The sequence below is a fragment of the Lytechinus pictus genome, chromosome 7, assembly GCF_037042905.1.
Source record: "Lytechinus pictus isolate F3 Inbred chromosome 7, Lp3.0, whole genome shotgun sequence".
Taxonomy (NCBI): domain Eukaryota; kingdom Metazoa; phylum Echinodermata; class Echinoidea; order Temnopleuroida; family Toxopneustidae; genus Lytechinus; species Lytechinus pictus.
This window is the reverse complement of record NC_087251.1, coordinates 47,615,665-47,636,748: the sequence shown is the minus strand read 5'-3', so window position 1 is coordinate 47,636,748 and position 21,084 is coordinate 47,615,665. Positions and strand designations below refer to the sequence as shown.

The following is a 21,084-nucleotide window of genomic DNA, read 5'->3' as shown; positions in this document are numbered from 1 at the left end:
ATATTAAAGTTATTACTAGTAGTATTTATTTTATTCTCTTGAACATTACATTATGTCTTTCATCTGTTTCACCCCCTTAGCTTGGTCAAAACCCCATTACAGCAGCTGGAGCTATGGCAATTCTCATTGCAGTGAAGAACAATTCAAACACTGTACTAGAACTACTAGACTTTGCAGTAAGTATATGATCCTTCTTAACTTCTTTTATATTCTTAGTTCTTCAAAATGTAACAGTTCTCAGATACCAAACCTCAGCAGATGTACATTCTTCTTGTTGACAAGTCAAAGTGTAACTTTTTTTGTCAATGTCGGAATTAAAATTACAATAACCTTCATTTGGATTTTCTGATTAAAACCATTCACTTTCTCCACTTACGAAGTTTAGTTCTTAAATAAATAGTATTCACATGAAAATAGAAATCACACGTCATTACACCCGACATCTCAGGGGAATGTTTCTTTGAGTTGTAAGTTTTCCATGACTTTAAGCAAAACCGGTCAGCCGTTCTTGTTCTACATGTAACTGTAGCTGATTTAGCCCCTAGGATCATGTTCCAGTCGTGTGAAAAGTCATTGTTACGTATGAACAGCTTCATGACACACCATCGAGGTATGATTCCACATTTCTTCTGTAAGGTTCTACATAGCCAAAGATCAAGTAGTAAGTGATGTCACGTCTTGACGAGTTATGCTTTCTTCATTGCACAGGATATCACAGTGAACAAAGACTGCGTGAAACTGTTGACCGAACTGAAGGAGATTCGTCCAGAGTTCCTGGTCACCTACAAGTCATCCTTTGGCCAGTTTGAGAAGCCTCCCGAGAAGGAGCCAGATCCCATAAAGATGCTCAAAGACTTCATCTCGGCAAATAACCTGAGAGTATGGGACCTCTTCAAGGCTTACGACAAGGACAAGAGCTTGACAGTCACCCGAGAGGAGTTCAAGAAAGGACTAGTGGTAGGTCAAAAGACTAACAGCTGAATTATCTCAGCTTTTATTTGCTTTTGTATTTTTAACACAATTCAGTTGAATTTGTGTTAGCCAAATCTTTGGGAAGCACAGAAATCTGTTATGATGATGAAACACAAAATTTTACTTAGTAGATGTTAATAAAATTTTTGCATATTCTGGTCTGAAAATAAGACTTTGTCTTAAGACCATTATTCAAAATACGGAGGGATGAATATGCAGACTCTTCTGTGCATATAATGAATGTCAGATCAAAAATTAGAAAATATGGCTGATGATACTGATAGTTTTCATCAGAATGGCCAAATAATATTGAATAAAAATATTTTTTCCATTAAATGAAATTTCGAAAAGTTACAAAACACATAAAAACACCTTGCAGTTCCAATAAAAAGTATAAAAGTATAAATGATATGAAAATGGTGCTGAGTATTTTCACACCTTGTCACAAAACACTGAACTCTCTTCTTCTGAAGCTACTTGTGGGGTTGCAATCAAATGCGAAATTTGATTGCAATCAATGGACTTGCGCCTATTTTTTTTTCATCTTGCGCTATTACTATGGGATTGAACAAAAACAATTCTTGTAACACCTCACAAGTAGCTTCCAAATAGTCCTGGCTTATCACATAACCTTTAATCATTATGTCAAATATTTCTTAACCCATACACCATCATTTTGCACTCTTCCTTGCAGAGCTCGGGTTTACAGATGAAACCGCATCTATTGAACAGACTGGTAGAAACATTAGACAAGGATGGGGATGGAGAGATTGATTATGGGTAAGATACCACCCCTCCTTATCCTATCGCATGCTATATTTTCCTGTGATATCAGGGGCTTAGAATGTTTCACACTCTCCTCACCCGTTTTTCAGTAAATGTGTACAAAAGAATGAAAATGGCCATCTTACAGCTCCTGGATATGGTTACAGGAAAGATGTTTAAGCTTTTGATATCATATTCAAGACTCTCCAAAGTTTCAAACATATATATATATTTTTATAAAAACTACACATTCAGAAACCTCATTGAGAAAAAAAAAGATGTTTATTGTAATATGGCAATTGAATATCAGAACTGAGGTCCAAAAGGTCACACAAAGTTTTGATTACAATATTCCAAAGAAGTAATTAAATTTCAGATTTCTGTACTTCATGCAAATTGGTATGATTATAGTTGCGATCATAAAGTGTGCAATGGTAAACAATTTTCTGTTACCAGCTAACTGTTCAATACATTCTGTTATTAAACCTGATACACAATTTCTGTATTTCTTGAAAGACTCAGAAAAAATGAACAAACTTAGAGCTTTGCGTGTTTCATGTATTTTATATTTATTTCATGATCTAATATGGCAGGAATGTATCCAAATATTTACAAATGTTTATTTTTATGTACATCGACAACAAAACATTGTCTGAGAAAGTATCAGTCACACTCACTGCCACATTAATGTAGTGTACAGCCGACTAAATTGAGTGCAATTCAGGCTTTCAAAACTTCTATATAATTTCTAACGACGAGGAGAAGGGTGGTATAAATGAAGCCAAAATGTCTGCCAATATTTTTCTTTCAAGATTTCCACATTTGTGACATGTTTGGGTACAGAGGAATGGGAAAAAATGATTCTTACAAATTCCCACAAAATGTATTAATTTCACATGCTCAACCATTTGAAACTTATTTACTCATTAAAACACATTAAATAGTAAGAAGAGTAAAAAACAATACTATATGAAGAAATTTACCTATTGATGAATAACAAAAGAATTCAACCGATTTTTTTTTTAAATGTTGGAAATACTTTGCACCAAGTTTTTGCAAACTAATAAAGAAAGCTGAAAAGCATGACCCTCATTTGCATAATTCTTTATCATAAAATACACAAAATATTGTCAGCAAAATAAAAGCAACCGGGCACTTAGCGACACCTGGGGGGCGTTTCATCAATATTTTCGTCCGACAAGTTGTCAGATCTGACAACTTTCCTGGATTCTGATTGGTTGAGAAGCACTGTTACTATAGTAACTGTCGGATAAAACAGGACTTGTCGGATAAAACGTCCGACAAGTCCTTTCATGAAACGCTCTCCAGTTACACAACATCAGTCTTGAACTTCAGAACTTTCATGCTACCCCATAGAAACTTAGTCCGAAAGAAACAGGGGCCGTATTCTGAAAATTGTTTTAAGAGAAATATTCTTGTATCTTTAGAGTTACAAAAAAATCCGTACTCTGAAAATTCTTGTATCTTTTCTTGTAAATTTTCTTTGTAAATTTTGCTGAGCGTGTATGATGTCAGAGCTAGAATTATGCGTAAAGTTAAAAACGGCACATAAATATCCCTTTGCGCAAGATAACATATCGAGATAAAAGGTATTCTGAAAATTCTCTTATCTTTGCGTTCTGTTAACTTCCTTGCAAAATACAAGAAAATTTACAAGAGGTAGGGGGCTAATGTAACTTATTGTTGCATGCGATATTTGCCCGCCTGCAATAATTATTTCTTGCTGCATCCCGCAAGAACATCATGTTTTACAAAAGGAGACATTATAACGACGGATTGGTAGACTTTTCAGGAAGTAAAAATTGGTGCTCGAGACGATGAATCTTTTCAGAGAAAATATATCTTTGAGAAGAGCCACGTGTATTTTTAGCACAGAACCGCACAAGCATAAGCGTCGAAGGCGCAAGGAAATTACGCCTCATATCAACTATGCGCTTCATTATTTTTCAGAAGAGACGCTTCTATTGGCATGGTTGACCTAAGCATATAACAAGCTTAATAATTGGTTGATGATGAAATATTGGGCGTGTCAGAGATAAAATAGGGGACGTCCTTACAGAGATAAGACAATTTTCAGAATACTGATTCAAGAGAATTTTAGCGAGCTCTTATCTTGCTGAGTTACAAGAAAAGTTACAAGAAAAGTTAAGACAATTTTCAGAATACCACCCCAGGTTACACAAGCCCCCCCCCCCAAAAAAAAAAAAAACTTTATGACAATTGCCTACAATACCCTAAAGGGGAATAATTGTTACAAAAAAAATTCATTTCATTTGAGGTAACATGTTAACTCAAATTAAGTGAATTGTGTTTTTTCATCAAAATCAGGACACACTCTGTTATAAATCATAAAGACATAATAATAATAAAAAAAGAACAGTATTGCACTTCAATGAGTGATAGAAGAGGGGTATACAAAGAAAACAAATCATGCACTTCACACAATGAATATACAAACAACATGTATGTATAGCTTTACTCTTTGAGTTAATGTGAAGAAGTTTTCAGGGACTATCACTTGGTTTGCAACACAAATAAATTCGAAATTGAAAACTTTAACCAACACCCAAAGCTTCTAAAATTGAAATTCATAAGAGTTCAGTCTTACATTATTCAGGGATGCCAACCGTCACAGAATGTTTATCAGATAAATTACAATGTGAACGACCAAACGGATGAACCAAATGTTTTTTACGAGACGAAACGTGTTAACAAAAGTTTTTCGCTCGGTCATTCGGTCGGGAAGTCGACACCGAATTTACATTACAACTCATCTAATTAATATGCCGTAAGGGTCGGCAACTCTGCATTATTACATAGAGAAATGCCAGGGATAGCAAATTTTGTATGCATAACACCCTGAAATAGTGAACAATAAAGTTAAAATCAATAAATTTGCTGGCCATCTTCCTTTGTACCATGAACGCCTTTGTTAGTATTCTTATAATTCAAGGTTTAAGGGTAATCTAAACAAAAACTTTAGCCTAGATTATTATGGAATGTTTGATTTCATCTTATTCAATCATGAAAAATGTATACCCAAAATTTCCATTAAATTTGTTGTATACCCATAAATATCATTATCTTCAAATTTCACAAGAAAGGTTACTTTGGGGAAAACTTACTGCAAGTTCAAGGTATTTTCCTGGGGGGGGGGGCGTGAGGGGTTAGCAAATGGCACTCCATAAAAAGTGTAGTCTAAGAAGTTAACCTATACGGTTTACTGAGCCATGGCTTTGAAAATACTACCCACAGCAATGAATTATCTTTTCAACTACACAATAACTAATAATAACACCCATTGATTGCTATGATTTTTCTCATTTACTTTCACTTTCCTTACCCGCAGCATGGTCATTCCTCGACAGCAGATAAATGAGCTGTTCATGATAGACCTGGATCCAGTTTCATAAAACTCATTGTTAATGACAAGGATGTTACATAAAGCTTTGGCAATTGATCGTAGGGTGATTTTCACAATTAATCATACACAGTGCAATCAATTATATAAATCAACCCTGCGATCAATCACTAAGCCTTATGTCATGGGCCACAGTGTTTATAAGCCACTGAAATGGTGCAATTCGGTTGGTCGATAGAACATTTGTCAGAAATTCATATAATTTCATGCAATTTTATGAAAAAGAGCCGACGCCTTGTAGCATGTAGTGCTCGTAGGACTTGCCTGCAAATTTGTAGAACCAGTAGCACAAACCTGAAGCCCATACAGTAGTACTTGTGCTGATAGTTTGAAGCATCTTGGGGCCAGGAGATCACAAAGCTGCAGAATGTAGGAAAGATCGTAAAGCTGCTGGTCTCCTTCAGAGTCCATGTGTGAACACATCCAGAAAACCAATAAATACTAAAATGAAAACCAGAATAATCAAAATAAGTTTTGGACATTATATCATACCTAAAATGCCAATCTTTGATAAAAAGGAAGACCATGTTGTCATCCAGATAAAATGTACCCTAAATCATTAATACTACTGCATTTTCTTGTCATGTTTGTATTATGTATTATATATATATTGTACTTATTTAAATAAATTATTCTCTCAAATTTATTTTTTTCATCTCCACTATCTCGCACTTGTCGTTTCGTGTGTGTCTTGTCTCATTGCTTTCCATTCGCTTTTCATGTAACTTTCACTTTGGGGTGTTCTGACTTTCAATTTCAACATTTGTGATCACAACATCCTTATCTTTTGGTTTGTTATGCTCATTACCATCTTCCATTTTCATGTTTATTGTGTTACACCTGCACTACTATCTGCCAATACAACTTGACAAACACAATCCTGCATTTCTATTGGCTATACATTGGTATACCGGTGTATGCTTTCCTACACTGTTCTGTCAAACACATTCACTGAACACTACAGAGAGCTTAAGATTGGCCATGCTGAGATGATACAAGCCGAACGCGAGGAGCGCAAGCGACAGATGGAACGGGTGCAGCAGAACAGGCGGAACCCACTCTACAAGCCGGTCGCCGAACAGTTCCAGGACCTGAAGCCCAAGGTGGTCCGCGATGCGCTGTCGCCGGATCGTCTCCAGAAGCTGCGCACCACCATCAAACCAGACACAACTCAGTGGGACTCGCGAGGGAGGAAGGCCGATACTGTCAGTGCGGGTATAAGGTCTCTGGATGCAACGGTCAACTTCACCAGCGAACTTGATGAAAAGTATGTTCACGAGGAACAGTGGTTGAGCAAGACCCTGGAGCAAGCACCTAGGACACCTAGCCCTGGTGGGTCAAGGGCCAAGACCCCAAGGGCCAAGAGTCCTAGGGCCAAGAGTCCTGGGTCTAAATCCCCAACCAAATCACCAAAGACAAATGCCCTGAATGCAACGCTGTGATGAATGCTACATGAACAAACTTGAAATACTGTCCTTGAAAGGCAGTGTAGAATTTAATGCTATGGTCACATTGGCGAAACCAACTCCAGGGGCCCGTAACACAAAACTTAGCAATGATCGTAGAACATTTTTCTATGATTGATTGCATTCAATCGTGAAAATCAAGCGTACGATCAATCACTAACCTTTGTGTTACTGGACCCAGGTCAATCATACAACACTTTATCAAATGGCATACCATTGGTTGGTTTGGAATCAGTTTCGTTGCTGTAACTAACGCATAAGTATGATGTTTCTATGCAAAAATGATGCATTCATTTGTATTATCAATTTGTTCAAAAACGGTAATTATTCATACATATGTAGGCCTTATTTTATAATTATCTGAGGATTGCCTTAAACAGTCTGACAATGCATTTGGTTATTCTTTCAATATTCCGTCCACCCCTAACCCAGAGAGGTAACCATAGGCTGCCACAGGTAACAAATTCTGACATGGGTACATGTACCTATGAGGTTGGGGTACCAAAAAACACCCAAAATTAAAGAAAAAAAAGAAATCGTGCACCCACCTCGATTCTATGGATGGTCTAACGGACATCAGAATCCTGACACAGAGGCAGTAACCAGACCGTCAAAAAAGGGAAAGAAAGGCAGGATTCGTTCACTCGCTTTCAAAATTGCAAACAAAACTGGCCAATCGATATACCGATGGTGCATGCGCAAAATAGACTTGGCCAAATTTGCGCATGCGCCCTCAGTATATCGATCGGCCAGTTTCGTTTGCAATTTTGAAAGCGAGTGAACGAATGCTGCCTTTCTTCCCCTTTTTTGAGGGTCTGGTTACTGCCTCAGTGTCGGCTGTCCGTTAGACCTTCAACCATAGAATCAAGGTGGGTGCATGATTTCTTTTTGTCCCTATAATTTTGGGTGTTTTTTGGTACCCCAACCTCAAAGGTACCCATGTCAGAATTTGTTACCTGCGGCAGCCTATGGTTACCTTCTGGGCACCGTTTGCGGGCCAGAGCTCTCCGGGTTAGTCCACCCCTAGCAATAAGTTCATGATCTAGTAATTCACAGCAGACAGAGATACTTTCACAGGAACATCACATGCTCAAATATTGATCTTTGACTGTGGGATGAATTTTAGCATTGACCTGGGGAATGTTTCATGAATTTTTTTGTCCGTGATTTCCACTGACAGATAAAGCTACTGGAAATCATTGCATCTGATTGGATGAGAGCAAATTAGTGTGTGAAAACTGTATTGAAGCAGCTTCCAATAAGGGGTTTTCTCTCAGTGACATACAACGGATTTCAAGAGTAGAGAGTTTGCTACATGACAGGGAACTACCTGTCAGAAATACAATAACCAGAATGCCATTTCCATCAAGGATTCAGAGGTAACAACATAATGCTCTGGCTAAAGCATTCCTGTTAATAAAGGTTTCCAGTGTCATGTGACTTATATGTTCCCTCTCTCCTTGAATCCTACATATGTCAATGAAATCTTCCTAATAACTCTTTTGGTCAGCACCTAGTTTTGAACACAGCCATACCAAAATATTGCTGACGAGTTTGGCAGGTGCACTTTTATTGGTTCCAATTCACAACTTAGTGAAGATCAGTTGAGCATTGATTTATTGAGAAAGGTTTTAGTAATGGAGGCCAAAAATATAATGCTTGCAAAATAAAGGCATTTTTTTGTCCCACAAAATAAAAAAATGAAAATCCATAGTTTATTGTTCGAAATTAGCATAAGAAATGAAATACTCAAATTTATTTTGCCCAATTAAAGGAATGGTCTGGGCTGAAAATATAAATATCTAAATTAATAGAGTAAAATTCACAGAGCAAAATGCTGAAAATTTCATCAAAATCGGATATCAATATTTTGTGAAAACAGTTACACATGTATATGCACAACGTCATGAATATTCATTAGGTGGGCTGATGATGTCACATCCCCACTTTCCTCTTTATGTTATTACATGAAATAATGTTTCATTTTTTCATACATGTGTAAGTGATGTGTCTCCATAATGATGAAATAAGTTGCGGCAATTGTTAAAGTTCTTGGTAGAAAAAATTTGAATAAACCTAATTTCATATAATAAAATACAACAGAACAAGTGGGGATATGACATCATCAACCCACCTTATGAATATTCATAAAGATTTGCCTAGATCTATTTCACCGGAATAATGCAAATTTTTAAAATTCAATAACTTTTTTGTTGTTATCAGATTTTGATCAAATTTTCAGCATTTTGCTTTGTGATTTTTTACTCTATTTATTGAGATATAAATATTTTCAGCCCAGACCATCCCTTTAATTGTTGGCCCAGCAGCGCCAGATCAATGAGGCTCTATCCCTTTAATCGTTGAACGTCAAAAAGGGTAGCAGCAACTCCCATCTTTTACCCCCTTTTGGTCTGACGCAGCCGGGGTTTGAACTCCCGACCTCCCAGTTGTGAGACAGACGCTCTACCAACTGAGCCAACACACCGGTAAAATCTAATGTAAAATCAAAATTTCAAAAATATTTTATGACCTATTCACCCCATCCCCCCCGGACCTGGCCCAATATTCTTTCTCCTGGAATGATTTATTATTAAATCTTACCAGTTTCATAATCAATGCCTCATTTAAGAATTCTCAGGATATTTGGCCACCCCCCCCCCACCCTTCAGGCCTGATATTTCATGGAAATATCTGTAACCCAATAGTGAAAGGGAATTTTTTTTATTACTGAAACTATCATTACTTTGCAACTGTTAATACTGAAAATAAAAAACACCAACTCAAGGTAGTTTCTAGTTAGTTTAGTAGTATTTAAAAGCACCATAACAAAAGTCTGTGCCATGTCTTTTGGGGCAGGAATCCATGATGAAGGCACTACACGTCTTTCAAAGTGACTTTTCCCACATGTATACCCAATATGAATGTGAGGATTATGGATGAAAAGATGCTTCAGGGACTTTTGTTGCGATGCCCAAATTGATATGATGATTGTATTATAGAATATAGATTTTTTTGTAGCTTGTATGTGACAACTCTGTCATTCTTAATCACAAGTGCCTTCATGGTGTGGTATTATGTTGGCCTAATATATTTATTTTCATGCAAGATATTTATTATAGTATGACAATCAATGGATTGTAAATTGTGTACATTACTAAATAATCTTTTAACAGGACATATATCACTTTAATAAATTGTATATTTTGTTCACTCATTCTTCATATGAAAATAGAATAAATTATGTGTGATGACTTATATTCTATCTTGTACGAGATTGAAGGTATTTCTTCAAAATATTAATATTATAAAACTATGCAAACTTGACCAGAGTAGTAGCCTGTTGTCATTATTATGTGTCTGTGTGAAATTTTATAATACTGAAAAATGTAGAATAAATTTGTGCAAATCAAGAGAATTGAAATAACATACAGACCCTACCCAAAGTCTGGTAAGACTATTTCTTTTAACTGGGAGCCCCCCCCAAAAAAAAAAAAAAAAAAAAAAAAAAATCTCTTAAGCCTGATACAAAAGTAGAACCATAACAGCGCATAATTTCATTGGCATGAAAACAACATTTTGGATCTCCATACAGTTGGCTTTAAAATTTATAACCTAATTATTGGGGGGGGGGTGCCCAACTCATACTGTATGCTTCTGGCATTTTTATACATTTGATAAAGGATACATAAGCCCAGTCTGACATTAATAATCAAATATTATGAATGATAAAGTTATGAAATATTTCATTGCAAAATGTACAGTGCGCGCAAGAGTGAACACTACAGGCATAAATCCAAGCAGTGAACCTATTGTTCATTGCCGACCGCACAGAAATGTTGTTAGCCTATAAAAACACAGCGCTAACAGTTAGCCCAGTTGTGAAGTCGAAACTTTTATTTAAATGTGTAAGTAATCATGGACCTACTACAAATGGACATTCAACGAGAGCATAGCTGCCATACACTTAACTTTCTCTTTACGCTGTTTTTATGATGACCGCCCGGGGCGATTGTTTACACAAGCTCCTTTCGGACAATGACAGTCACCGATCGATCAATGGCCCTCTTTCGACCAAAGACGGTCATGTTTTAGCCCCGATTGCTAATAGGGAAAGTCCCTACATTACCTACAATGCAATCCGCAATTTATTTCCGGTTTTCAATTACATTATTTCACGCTGTCAATATTGTGCAATTGTCGTCTGATCATCAGAAAAAATCCTATTAAATTTCGCCAATCCTATGGAATTTTACGCCCAAATGAAAATCAACTTCTACCCGAAGGTAAGCGCGACTATCAACATAAATATTGTCCGAAAAAGATGCATTTTTAACGTCTTTCCACACATTTGTCCGTCAAATTTTTACTGCTTTTTTGCTATAGATATTTTGATCTGCACGGTGATTTCAATGCATTTTGTGAGCGGTTGTTGGCGATGTACTTAAAAAATATGTTTATGCACGCCTGTTTTCTTGTTTCTGCGATCATTTTCATAGCGCCAACGTTCGCTGCTGTGTGTTGCTTTTGATAAAGTGAATGAACAACATCCCAATGTGTAGGAGCAGTGCACAATTGATTTCCACTGTCCATCAATGACAGCGTGTTTTACGACCGGCTTGATGGGCGTCAGCTGCCAGCGCTCTGTTCATAAAAGGATTAGCGGTGACGGTCTTAGGCCTAAAGGAGGGGATTCTTTGAATGTCCAGTTGTTGTAGGTCCATGAAGTAATGCATTGTTGTAACATTAGGCATCGCGGTCACATTACCAATTGTAACAGGTCCTCTGTTAGCGTTTCTGTGTGGTCAGTACAGGGGGACGATCTATTGTTTCATTCATTCCCCCTCCCACTTGAATAGTATGATGTCATGGATTTACATGACATGATGTCATGGCATGGATATCAGCAAAATATGTGTTATAGGAATAAGTAATATATGTACGTGGAGAGACTGAGGATGCTTGAAAGAAAAAGATGATATAATGCTTATGTATTTGTATAGGTATGGGTGTATTAATGTTTAGGTATATTATGTATGTGTGTATATCTATGCACCGATATGTATTTCGCATCTAACATTTCATCCAAGATTCATATTAAAAAAATTTTTTTTTAATACCTCGTTGTTACTATGTTATGCTTATGTTGTATTTTTTTTCTAATGTTTCTTTGTTTTTGATGATGATCCTTCAATGTCAGGATTTTACATCAATAAACTTTTGAATTTGGATTTACGCCTATGGTTGACACCCTTCTTCCTTATCAACAGGAAGGGGAATTAATGTATGTGTAAATGCCAGTCAGGTGATGAATCAGAAGGATATGTTTCTCACCATTATCAGTCCATTGTGAAGAGTCTGGAAGCAATATCATCTATCAACCAGTTGACGCCGTAGAGTAGATTTTCACCCGTTACTGCGCTGCATCCAAGAATCAACCAATGATGTGTCTTGATATTATCAAGTTCTAAAGCCTACAAGTGAATATGAAATAAACAAATCCAAGAAAACTTTGTAATTATCATGAAACATAACCCTATTGATGGCCTTCTAGATCTAATTTTCACCCTTCATTTTCACAATATCGTTCAAATTTGAGTCATCATTATCAAAATATAACATTTAGAGACACTGGAAAGGTGCTTGTTAAAGTGTATAGCCACTATTCTGAAGTCAGGTTTAACTTAGACCACTGTCTAACTCTGTGTTAAAATTATGGGGAGCCACAAATAAAAAAAAATCTGTTTATATTGTGTATTTCTTATGTTTACTATTTTGTTTTATTTTGCTTTCATAACGAAGAAAAATACTTCAGCTACCATTCCCAGACAATTATGAACAATTTGGGTGTCAAATGAGTTAATAAATTGAATGTGTATTGTAAGGGATTTGTGCTCTAATTGGCTCTCCATACTTAAACCACAACTTTAAACCAGGGTTTAATTTAAACCCGAGTTCAGAATACGGGCCTATTACTTTCAAACATACATGTCCCATACCAAAGTTTTGCAACAGATAATACTTCCTAAATGTTCAATCAAACGAAAAAAAATGGAATACCTCTGGCAGTCTTGCCTACATTACGCGATTCAATATAGCAGCAGTGCTGACTTTGAAAAAAATTATTCACAAAAAAAAAATCGCACTTCATATTATAATAAAATACTATGTTTATTGACCTAAAGCCTACAAATGAATGTGAAATAAATAAAACAAAAAACTTTCTAATTATCATGCTGTAAACCAATAGGCAGTTTTTACTTGCACGGTGCATACTTTTAATGTATATACATGTAAGTGAAATTTCAAATTACTTCACCATGGCACCTTGCACTGATACACAGAATGTTTTCATCCCGGGATAGCTTTTAAGGTTCAAGACCCTGAATGAACTTTGACCTTGATCATGACCTAAGACTCATGCAAAATGAACACTGCTACTTGATTAATCTTATGTTTAATGACTTTGAACCACAAGGTCCAGGGTTCAAATCCCACAACAGCACTAGTGTCCTTTGACAAGGCATTTATCTACATTTGCCATTCTCCATCCAGGTGTAGTAAATGGTTACCAAGTAGGAAGGAATTCCTTGAATGCTCGAGCGTCCGATCAGGATAGCCGTGCTAAAGCCGGGGTAATAGTATGCCGCGCTTAGAAACATTTGTATCAAGCCATATGTAAATGTTGCATATCATTATTATTAATGAATTACATGTAGATCTATAAACTTCCAACATTATGATGGCATTTCAACAAATACCCCCCAACATGACCAAAGTTCATTGGCCTTAAATGATCTTTGACCTTGGTCATGTGACCTGAAACTCGCACAGGATAATTAATGATACACAGAATGTTTTCATAGTATGTAATTACTCTTATGTCTAAAATTCATGAACTAGATTCATAAACTTTCAAAGTTATGATGGCAATTCTACAACTTAATTTTGGTTAAGATCTCAATGTTGATTCCCCCAACATAACAGTTCATTGACCCTAATAAATGACCTTTGACCTTGGTCATGTGAACTGTATCTCAAGCAGGATGTTTAGTAATACTTCATTACCATTATGTCCAAGTTTTATGAACTAGCTCCATATACTTTCTACTATATTATGACATTGTTGACGACTATGCCGCTGTCAGAAAAGCAGCGCCTATAGTCTCGCTCTGCCATGCATGCGAGACAAAAATCAAGACAATGATCACCCAGTCGATACACATATGCCTTTATCAGCACAAGTTTAGATTTTTTGTGTTTACAGAGATTCCTTGAAGAAAAATTGATTTCAATCTTACCTCTCTGATCTCATCAGCAGAGAGAGCACCAGGCAAGTCCTGTTTGTTAGCAAAGACTATCAATGTCGCACCATTCAACCTCTGAAAAAATAGTATAAAAAATAGTTGTTTCCTAAGTTCATCAAATTACATATAGTGAAGTTAAAAAAGAAAGGGAATGACTTAAAATCACATGCAATTTAATTTTGGAAGGCAGTTCAGACCCTGATTGCTTTCAAATATTTTCCTATACAAGATTTGAAAATAATGCTCCACTTTTTAACCTATCACCCAATATCATACTAATTTTCAAAAGGAGAAAAAAATCAAAAGCCCATGAGTTTCAAAGCCTCTCTTGCCGGGCATTTCTTTGAGTTGTCAACCCCACTTACTACTGAAGGGAGAGTGCCCCCTGACAGAGTTTTGTTGACTTTTTTCAGATGTCAGAAAACTTTTGACAGGGAAATGATTTTTAAAAATCCTGTATTAACAACCCATTGACTACTAAATTCTGTAATTGTCATAGGCATTGTACAGGGACCACCTAGTTCCAGAAGACAAAGGGTTAAATTATTGAAGGTGACTTACCTCCTCCAAGAGAAGAGAATGTAACTCTTGTTTACAATCCATCAATCTTCTCCTATCAGCACTATCTACCACCCACACCAATCCATCGGTACTCTCAAAGTAGTTCCTCCAGTAAGAACGAAGCGACTTCTGACCGCCTACATCCCATATGTTCAATTTGAACCTATTGGTACACAGATAGCATTCACAGTCATATTTCATTAACTGAATTTGATTTTTTCTTTTTAAATGTGTTGGCTACCTAAAGCATCTTCTACAAGTCCTTTAGTTAGTAGATGCTTGAATGACGAGCCTATAGATGAGATTTGATTTCAAAAGGGCAAAAGCCACTGTACCTGGAAGAGGAAGAATCAAGAACCTAAAGGAGACTGAAGAGGCACTTTGGCATTTAAACTTGACTTTTAGTAATTTCAACTAATTGGCAAACAAGTCCCTGGTTTGGTAAATAATTTTCTATCTTGTCTTATTTTAATTGTCATGATCTGAAATGAGGTGCAGTTCTGACTTCAATTCAATTCAAATAAACATTTATATTCTTCCATTTCAAAAACATTTTTCATAAACATTAATTCATACAAAAATCAAATTGTTATGAAGAATATAAATAAATAGAACTTGCATGCTGGTCCATCGGCAAATTTTTGCACACTTCAAACAATCACAAGACAAGAATGACTCAAAAATTTGCTATGACAATAATGAAGATAAGAAAATACATAAAGCAATTTACAGAATATTAGTCCTGGCCTAGGGATGTTTGACAAAGAATTAGGTGTGACTTAGATTCACACTTAAAGGAGTATCCAACCCAAATAAAAACTTGTCTTAGGGGGAAAAAAAGAAAATCAGTCAAGTCGATAGGTGAAAAATTGAACAATATCGGACAAACAATGACTAAGTTATGACTTTTTAAAAGTTATAAATATTGGTAATCACTATACCCATGGAGACTTCAAATTGGCCGCATATGGGATGTCATAGTAATGTAAGGCAAGGACTACTCCTCCATGTACTCCAATACATAAAATGGCTAAAGTGTCTTTTCAAAAATTTTACTTCAAATTATATTTTTCTTTCACGAGGACATAAAACAATATACTACCTGGGTTATATTTAGATTACTGCCCCAGGGAATGGGTACTTAAGAGAAAACCACAAATCCCTGATAATTAAGTACATGGCCTATGGGGAAGTTGTCCTTGCCCCTTGTCATAATTTCCTTACACAGTTGCCAATTCGAAATCTACATAGTCTTAGGGATTTCAATTTTAAATAAGCCTAAACTTTTTTTAGAGCTTGTCCAACTTCTTTCAAACTTTCTTATTTATTTTTCTCCTTTCCAACACACCATTTTATGGCCAAGGCTGGATTCCCCTTTAAATTCATAGTTGAGTACATGTTGAGTGTGGAATGAACTGCACCACCACATGGGTCAAATCATGCTCAGTGGGTGTGCACTACTCTGAAGTCATTAATGATGTTATCCATTAGATACCATGTACACATTGGCCCGTATTCTGAAGTCAGGTTTAACTTAGACCATGGTCAAACTCTGTGCTAAAATTATGGGAAGCCAAAAGTGTCAAAATTTTTATTAAGTTGTATGTTTCTTATGTTTACTGTGCTCTTTCCTGATTCTTCAATGGTGAAGACAATCATCTATTCATACTTCCTAGACAATTATGAATGACTTGAGAGCCATATGAGCTGAAATATGATATCTCTACTGTTAGTGATTTATGTAGCAATTGGCTATCCATACTTAAACCACAACTTAAAACCCGAGTTTAAGTTAAACCCGACTTCAGAATACGGGCCACTGTCTTTAAAGCAAGTCACACCCTTTGTGAAACATCCCTCTGGTCTGTAAACCCTTTAGAGACATGTGACAGACATCTTAGATGATCTAGAGAGTATGACCAGAAGAAAGAAGGCATTGATGAAGATTATGAGTGATTTACACAATTTATATGATCTCAAACATTAAAAAAAAGAAACTTTTCATTTACCCTTTATGTTCCAATGTCTTGATGTTAAAGCCAAGGGTAGGAGATATAGTGTTGATATCTTCTCCATTGAATTTCTTCAGAATGGTGGTCTTTCCTGCATTATCCAATCCTCTGTAACAATACTTACTTAAGGAAAAACAAAACTTGGAGCGGGCTTATTGTAAAAGGGAAGGTCCTCAGAACGGGCTTTGGAACGACAAATGTTTGTGATTGCGTATTCATCGCTATGGAACGGGCATATGTGCATGCAGCTAGCCCGGCGGCACGGGCGCAGGGTGCGCTAGTGCAGAGGCGATGGTCGGACAGCGCTCTGCGGCCGCTTTTCACCAAAATTGCGGCTCATTGTAGCAGATCAATACGACTGGAATGTCGTAACGGAAAATATGCGAAGCTTTGGAGCGGATATCTTTCTTCTTTTTTCTCGATAAGAAGAAAATGCTATGCTTCGGAGCGGCTTTCTTTGTTCTTTTTCTCAATAAGACAAAAATGCTATGCCTTGGAACGGAAATTTGAGTGTAAAAATGGGGGTCCCCTCCGCGGCACATACCCACTATGCATTATATACTGAGTGCCCCCCCCCCCCCCGGGTCCCTCACCCACTGACGGATCCCGTGCCCCCCCCCCCCTTTGAGAGGCACAATTAAAATTTGTAATGTAAAAATGCCATTAAAACAGAAGTGTGCCTCCCCTTTTGAAAGTGAAACCTTTTTTCCTTGCTTATCAAAAATTTTCGTGGACGAAATGTCATTATTTTAGGTTGAAACCTTTTTTTTTTGCCTGTCAATTTTTTTATCGGGAAAATGTGCCCTCCCCCCCTTTGAAAAATCCTGGATCCGCCCCTGCCCTCACCTGACTTGACTACTTAGTTTCTATTTCCATTATTACATATCAAGACATCTTTATCATCTTTATTTCCTTACTCCTTATTGATAATCTTATGAATTGGGTTCTTTCATGTTAGTTAGATCCTTCCATTCTCATTCATTTTATTGGCTATTATTCCTAATTTAAATATATGTAAATTGTTCAATGATCATGAATTTCGCTAGGGCAAAGTAGCCCAGAGATCAGTGTACTGCTAGTACCAGGACTTTTTTGGCTTCTGTTCAGTTAATTTGCATCTTCTACCATTTCACTTATTATCCCTTTGTATGCCTGATTGATGATGTGAGTTGCTGCTTTAGAACTTCTCATTTTCTACCCCTGAACTCACTGATAATTTTAACACCTTACAACTGGTGGCAGCGGTGGGATGGAAAGATCGAACTAACATGTAAAAACCCAAAAGGAATAAGGAGATGAAGATGATAAAGATGTCTGGGTGATTATGTAATATTGGAAATAGAAACTAAGGAGTCAGGTGAGGGATGGAATGAGTGGCCTGAATACAGAAGGAATGAAGATTACAATAGAGAATGAGAGGAATGGAATTCAATATGGAGAAGGATGAATGGCAACATTAAACTCAAATAAGTTCAAATTGCAAGGGCGGTGCTGCAAACAAATGGAAATGAACTCAAGTCTAGACTGAACAGAAATGTAAAACAGCTGAAAAAACACAACAGGCCTCTACAAATTTTTTTTTCATCACTTGCCCTGTCGGGCAAGTGATGAAAATATTTGCTTGCCCGATAGAAAAAACTGCTTGCCCAATTTGTTTTATTATTTTCTTTCGTTCTTTTTTACGACGGTACTATTATTATTTATGAAGGTCATATAAAATAAAAACAATTGAGAATCATGTACAGTAAAGAACACACATTTATAATTATAAGTATATTTTCAGCAAAGTAGGCCTGAGTCATTACGTTTATTTTGAAGAAAAAAACTTTTGCTATAGTACTAGTAGATCTAAATGGGCGTTAAAGGTATAAAAAAGTTTAAAAAAAAAAAAAAAACTTCCCCAAAAGTTGCTAAAATTTCATATTTTGCATCTTTAAATCCATGAATGGTCATCTGTTTGCCACATTTCCTGGGAATTGTTTTGATTTAGTTGGAAACTATTAAGAAAATGAAGAATATTCAGCTCTTTCTTGATTCTGGAAAAAATCGTTTTATGATGTAAAAAAGAAAAGAAAAAAAAGGCCTTCACCAACTGGAGTGGCTAAAATTTCACATTTTGCATCTTTAAATCCATGCCAATTATTTTCCATATTTCCTTGAAATTGTTTTGATTTTGTTGGAAACTATCAAGAAAATTAAGAATATTCACCTCTCTCTTGTCTTTTCATCATCGTATTATGATGTTACACTCGGTCAATATTTTTTTATATTGTGGTCCCACATGTAGACTTTCATGGTGTTGCAACATTAACACTTGTTCAACACCATGAAAGTCTACATGTGGGACAACAATAAGAAAAAACATTTACCGAGTGTAACATCATCAAAATCAGAGTCAAGAAAGAGCTGAATATTCTTCATTTTTTCGGTTGTTTCCAACTATATCAAAACAATCTCAAGGTAATATGGAAAATAGACGTCCATTTCATGTATTTAAAGATTAAAAATGTGAAATTTTAGCCACGTTTGCCTTTTTTTTTTTTTTTTTTTGGATAGTAGCAAGATAGTAGCGCATGCGCACATAGAACGTAAGATGAGATGGCACGGTTCTTCGAACGAGGTACCTGGCGATAAATTATCTGTATTTGGCGCTGATTTTACATCAGTTTCCACTGTTTTTTGACTGGTTTGACAATATATGAGAGATAGCATGGACAGTTGTGATTATCACTGACATTTTATTATTTTATTTTCAAAACAACCACTTGCCCGATCGGGCAATTGACTTTGAGAAATGCTTGCCCGCCCGTCATTTTCACTTGCCCCGGGCAAGCGGGTTTGTCGCGCCCTGACACAAGTTAAAGGAAATAAGCAAAATAAGAAAATGACAAAATAACCATCTTACATGAGCAATAATTATCATGGTCAAAGCCTGTCTTTAGTTTCGGTAAATCCCCAATTCATTAATAGCTAAAACATGAAACCTCTTCCAAAGCATGGAATGAGCAGAAACTCTGTGATATATTTCTGTGACTATGATTATTGCTTTCAAATATTCAATAATCAAATTAATATGATAAGTGCTGAAAGACCCATCTTTATGAGAAAAAAATACAGAGAAAGGGCACCAGATATTTCAGATTTGTCTTGTCTTGTCTTTCTGTTGATGCCCACAATCAAAGTGTTGATTATTATATCAAAGTTGAAAAAAGTTGACTTGATATTGTCTGGGATATCCTACTCTACTGTTGAAAGTGAAACATTTGATTTTTTTTTTAATAGGTGAAGTCTAGACAGCTGGCAGCCGTCTGTTTCCAGGAGTGTTTAAACATTTTTAATTTTTAATTTCTCCTCGTACACAGACGGCTCGCGATCTTGCAGCCGCCATTAGGGGGTAAACAATGCAAAATCCCCCCCGATGGGGCACATCAATTTTTGTCTTTATTTCATAAAAATATGTAAAAAGAACTGGGCCAAAATAAAGATTATTATTCCGTTTTGGCCTGAAATGCACCAAAACGGGAAAAATGAACTTAAAAAAGGGGGGAAAAACAGTGACTTACTTCGGCTGTCGTGCAACTCCACTTCCCTGGTTTATCCGAACTTATACATAAACATATGGCTATTGAGTCCCTGTACAGATGGAGTTAGAACTTCGGTCTATGTATTAGGTGAGTGGAGCCAACGTAGCTGTTCAGCGGAACAACCAATAAAAGACCGAAGCTTTTTGGTCTAGGTGAAGTCTAGATCTATTTCAAATTTCCTCAGATTCAGAGAATATCAGTAGACAGTTGGAAGATTTAACTATGGCCTCTACACTTCAGTAAGATTGGTATGATATAATTCATATTCATTAATGGCCTTTTGAGTTTTTGACAGGGCTTGTTTTTAGTTTTAAATGAAAAAAAATTATTTGCTGAACTCAGTCTTGCTCAACAGTCAAAAGCATTACCCAATTGGGTTTCAAAGAAGAGGAAAGGAGCACAACAACAACAACAACAAGGAGCTCTGATGTAGATAAGATGATTAATGATTTTAAACATACTTTAAAAGTCAGTATGAGTGACTCTAGTCTAACTTAGTTTAATAGGAAGTTAGACCTAACTCACCCCTGTTAAATCAAATGAATGGGACCGAGCTGGAATTCAAACGTTATTTTGGAGGAAGGCCCCCTAACTCATTAGACCTAAAATCCAGACCAATATAAATCTACCTTATTTATATTACTTAATAAAGGATACAGCATGAGGATTCGCATCTCCTTCTCCTTCTGTCTCATCTTCTTTAGAATTGTTAGCAATCCCATTCCCAGTGATTATCTCTCAAAAACAAAAGCGAGTCAAAAGCTCTTCTTGCTTGCAGCGGCAGTAGTTGCACACAATTTGAAGAAATGAATATTCATATTGTTAATGACGTCATCCACATTGACTACACGTGAGCAGAAATGAAGACGAAAAACATGAAAAAGAAGATCAAGACCAAAAATTCCACGACTGATGTGAATCAGAATGATGATGTATGTACCTTGATTACTTTTTATAACACTAATGATATTTTGAACC

General features: G+C 36.3%; 3 protein-coding genes across 4 annotated transcripts in view; 2 read left to right on the top strand and 1 right to left on the bottom strand.

Annotated features, from left to right (window-relative positions):
- Positions 1-7,162, top strand: part of LOC129264106 (leucine-rich repeat-containing protein 74A-like) — a 19,519-nt gene extending 12,357 nt beyond the window's left edge. Inside the window, exons 10-13 of the mRNA XM_064102946.1 lie at positions 81-176; positions 709-957; positions 1,667-1,752; positions 6,144-7,162. Of these exons, the coding sequence (XP_063959016.1) occupies positions 81-176; positions 709-957; positions 1,667-1,752; positions 6,144-6,621 (909 nt within the window). The 3' untranslated portion in view covers positions 6,622-7,162. The remainder of the gene's footprint in view (positions 1-80; positions 177-708; positions 958-1,666; positions 1,753-6,143) is intronic.
- LOC129264300 (ADP-ribosylation factor-like protein 2) lies at positions 2,001-21,084 on the bottom strand. Its single transcript, XM_054902150.2, has 6 exons — positions 20,764-21,084; positions 16,520-16,630; positions 14,511-14,673; positions 13,944-14,024; positions 11,977-12,116; positions 2,001-5,620 (listed from the first exon to the last, which is right to left on the bottom strand). Exons 1-5 carry the CDS (start codon positions 20,826-20,828, stop codon positions 11,982-11,984), a joined length of 555 nt encoding a protein of 184 aa, XP_054758125.1. The 5' UTR covers positions 20,829-21,084; the 3' UTR covers positions 2,001-5,620; positions 11,977-11,981.
- Positions 20,904-21,084, top strand: part of LOC129264107 (CCAAT/enhancer-binding protein zeta-like) — a 36,177-nt gene continuing 35,996 nt past the window's right edge. For both annotated transcript variants that reach the window (XM_064102942.1, XM_064102941.1), the window contains exon 1: positions 20,904-21,038. In XM_064102942.1, coding sequence (XP_063959012.1) covers positions 20,967-21,038 — 72 coding nt within the window. In that variant the 5' untranslated portion in view covers positions 20,904-20,966. The remainder of the gene's footprint in view (positions 21,039-21,084) is intronic.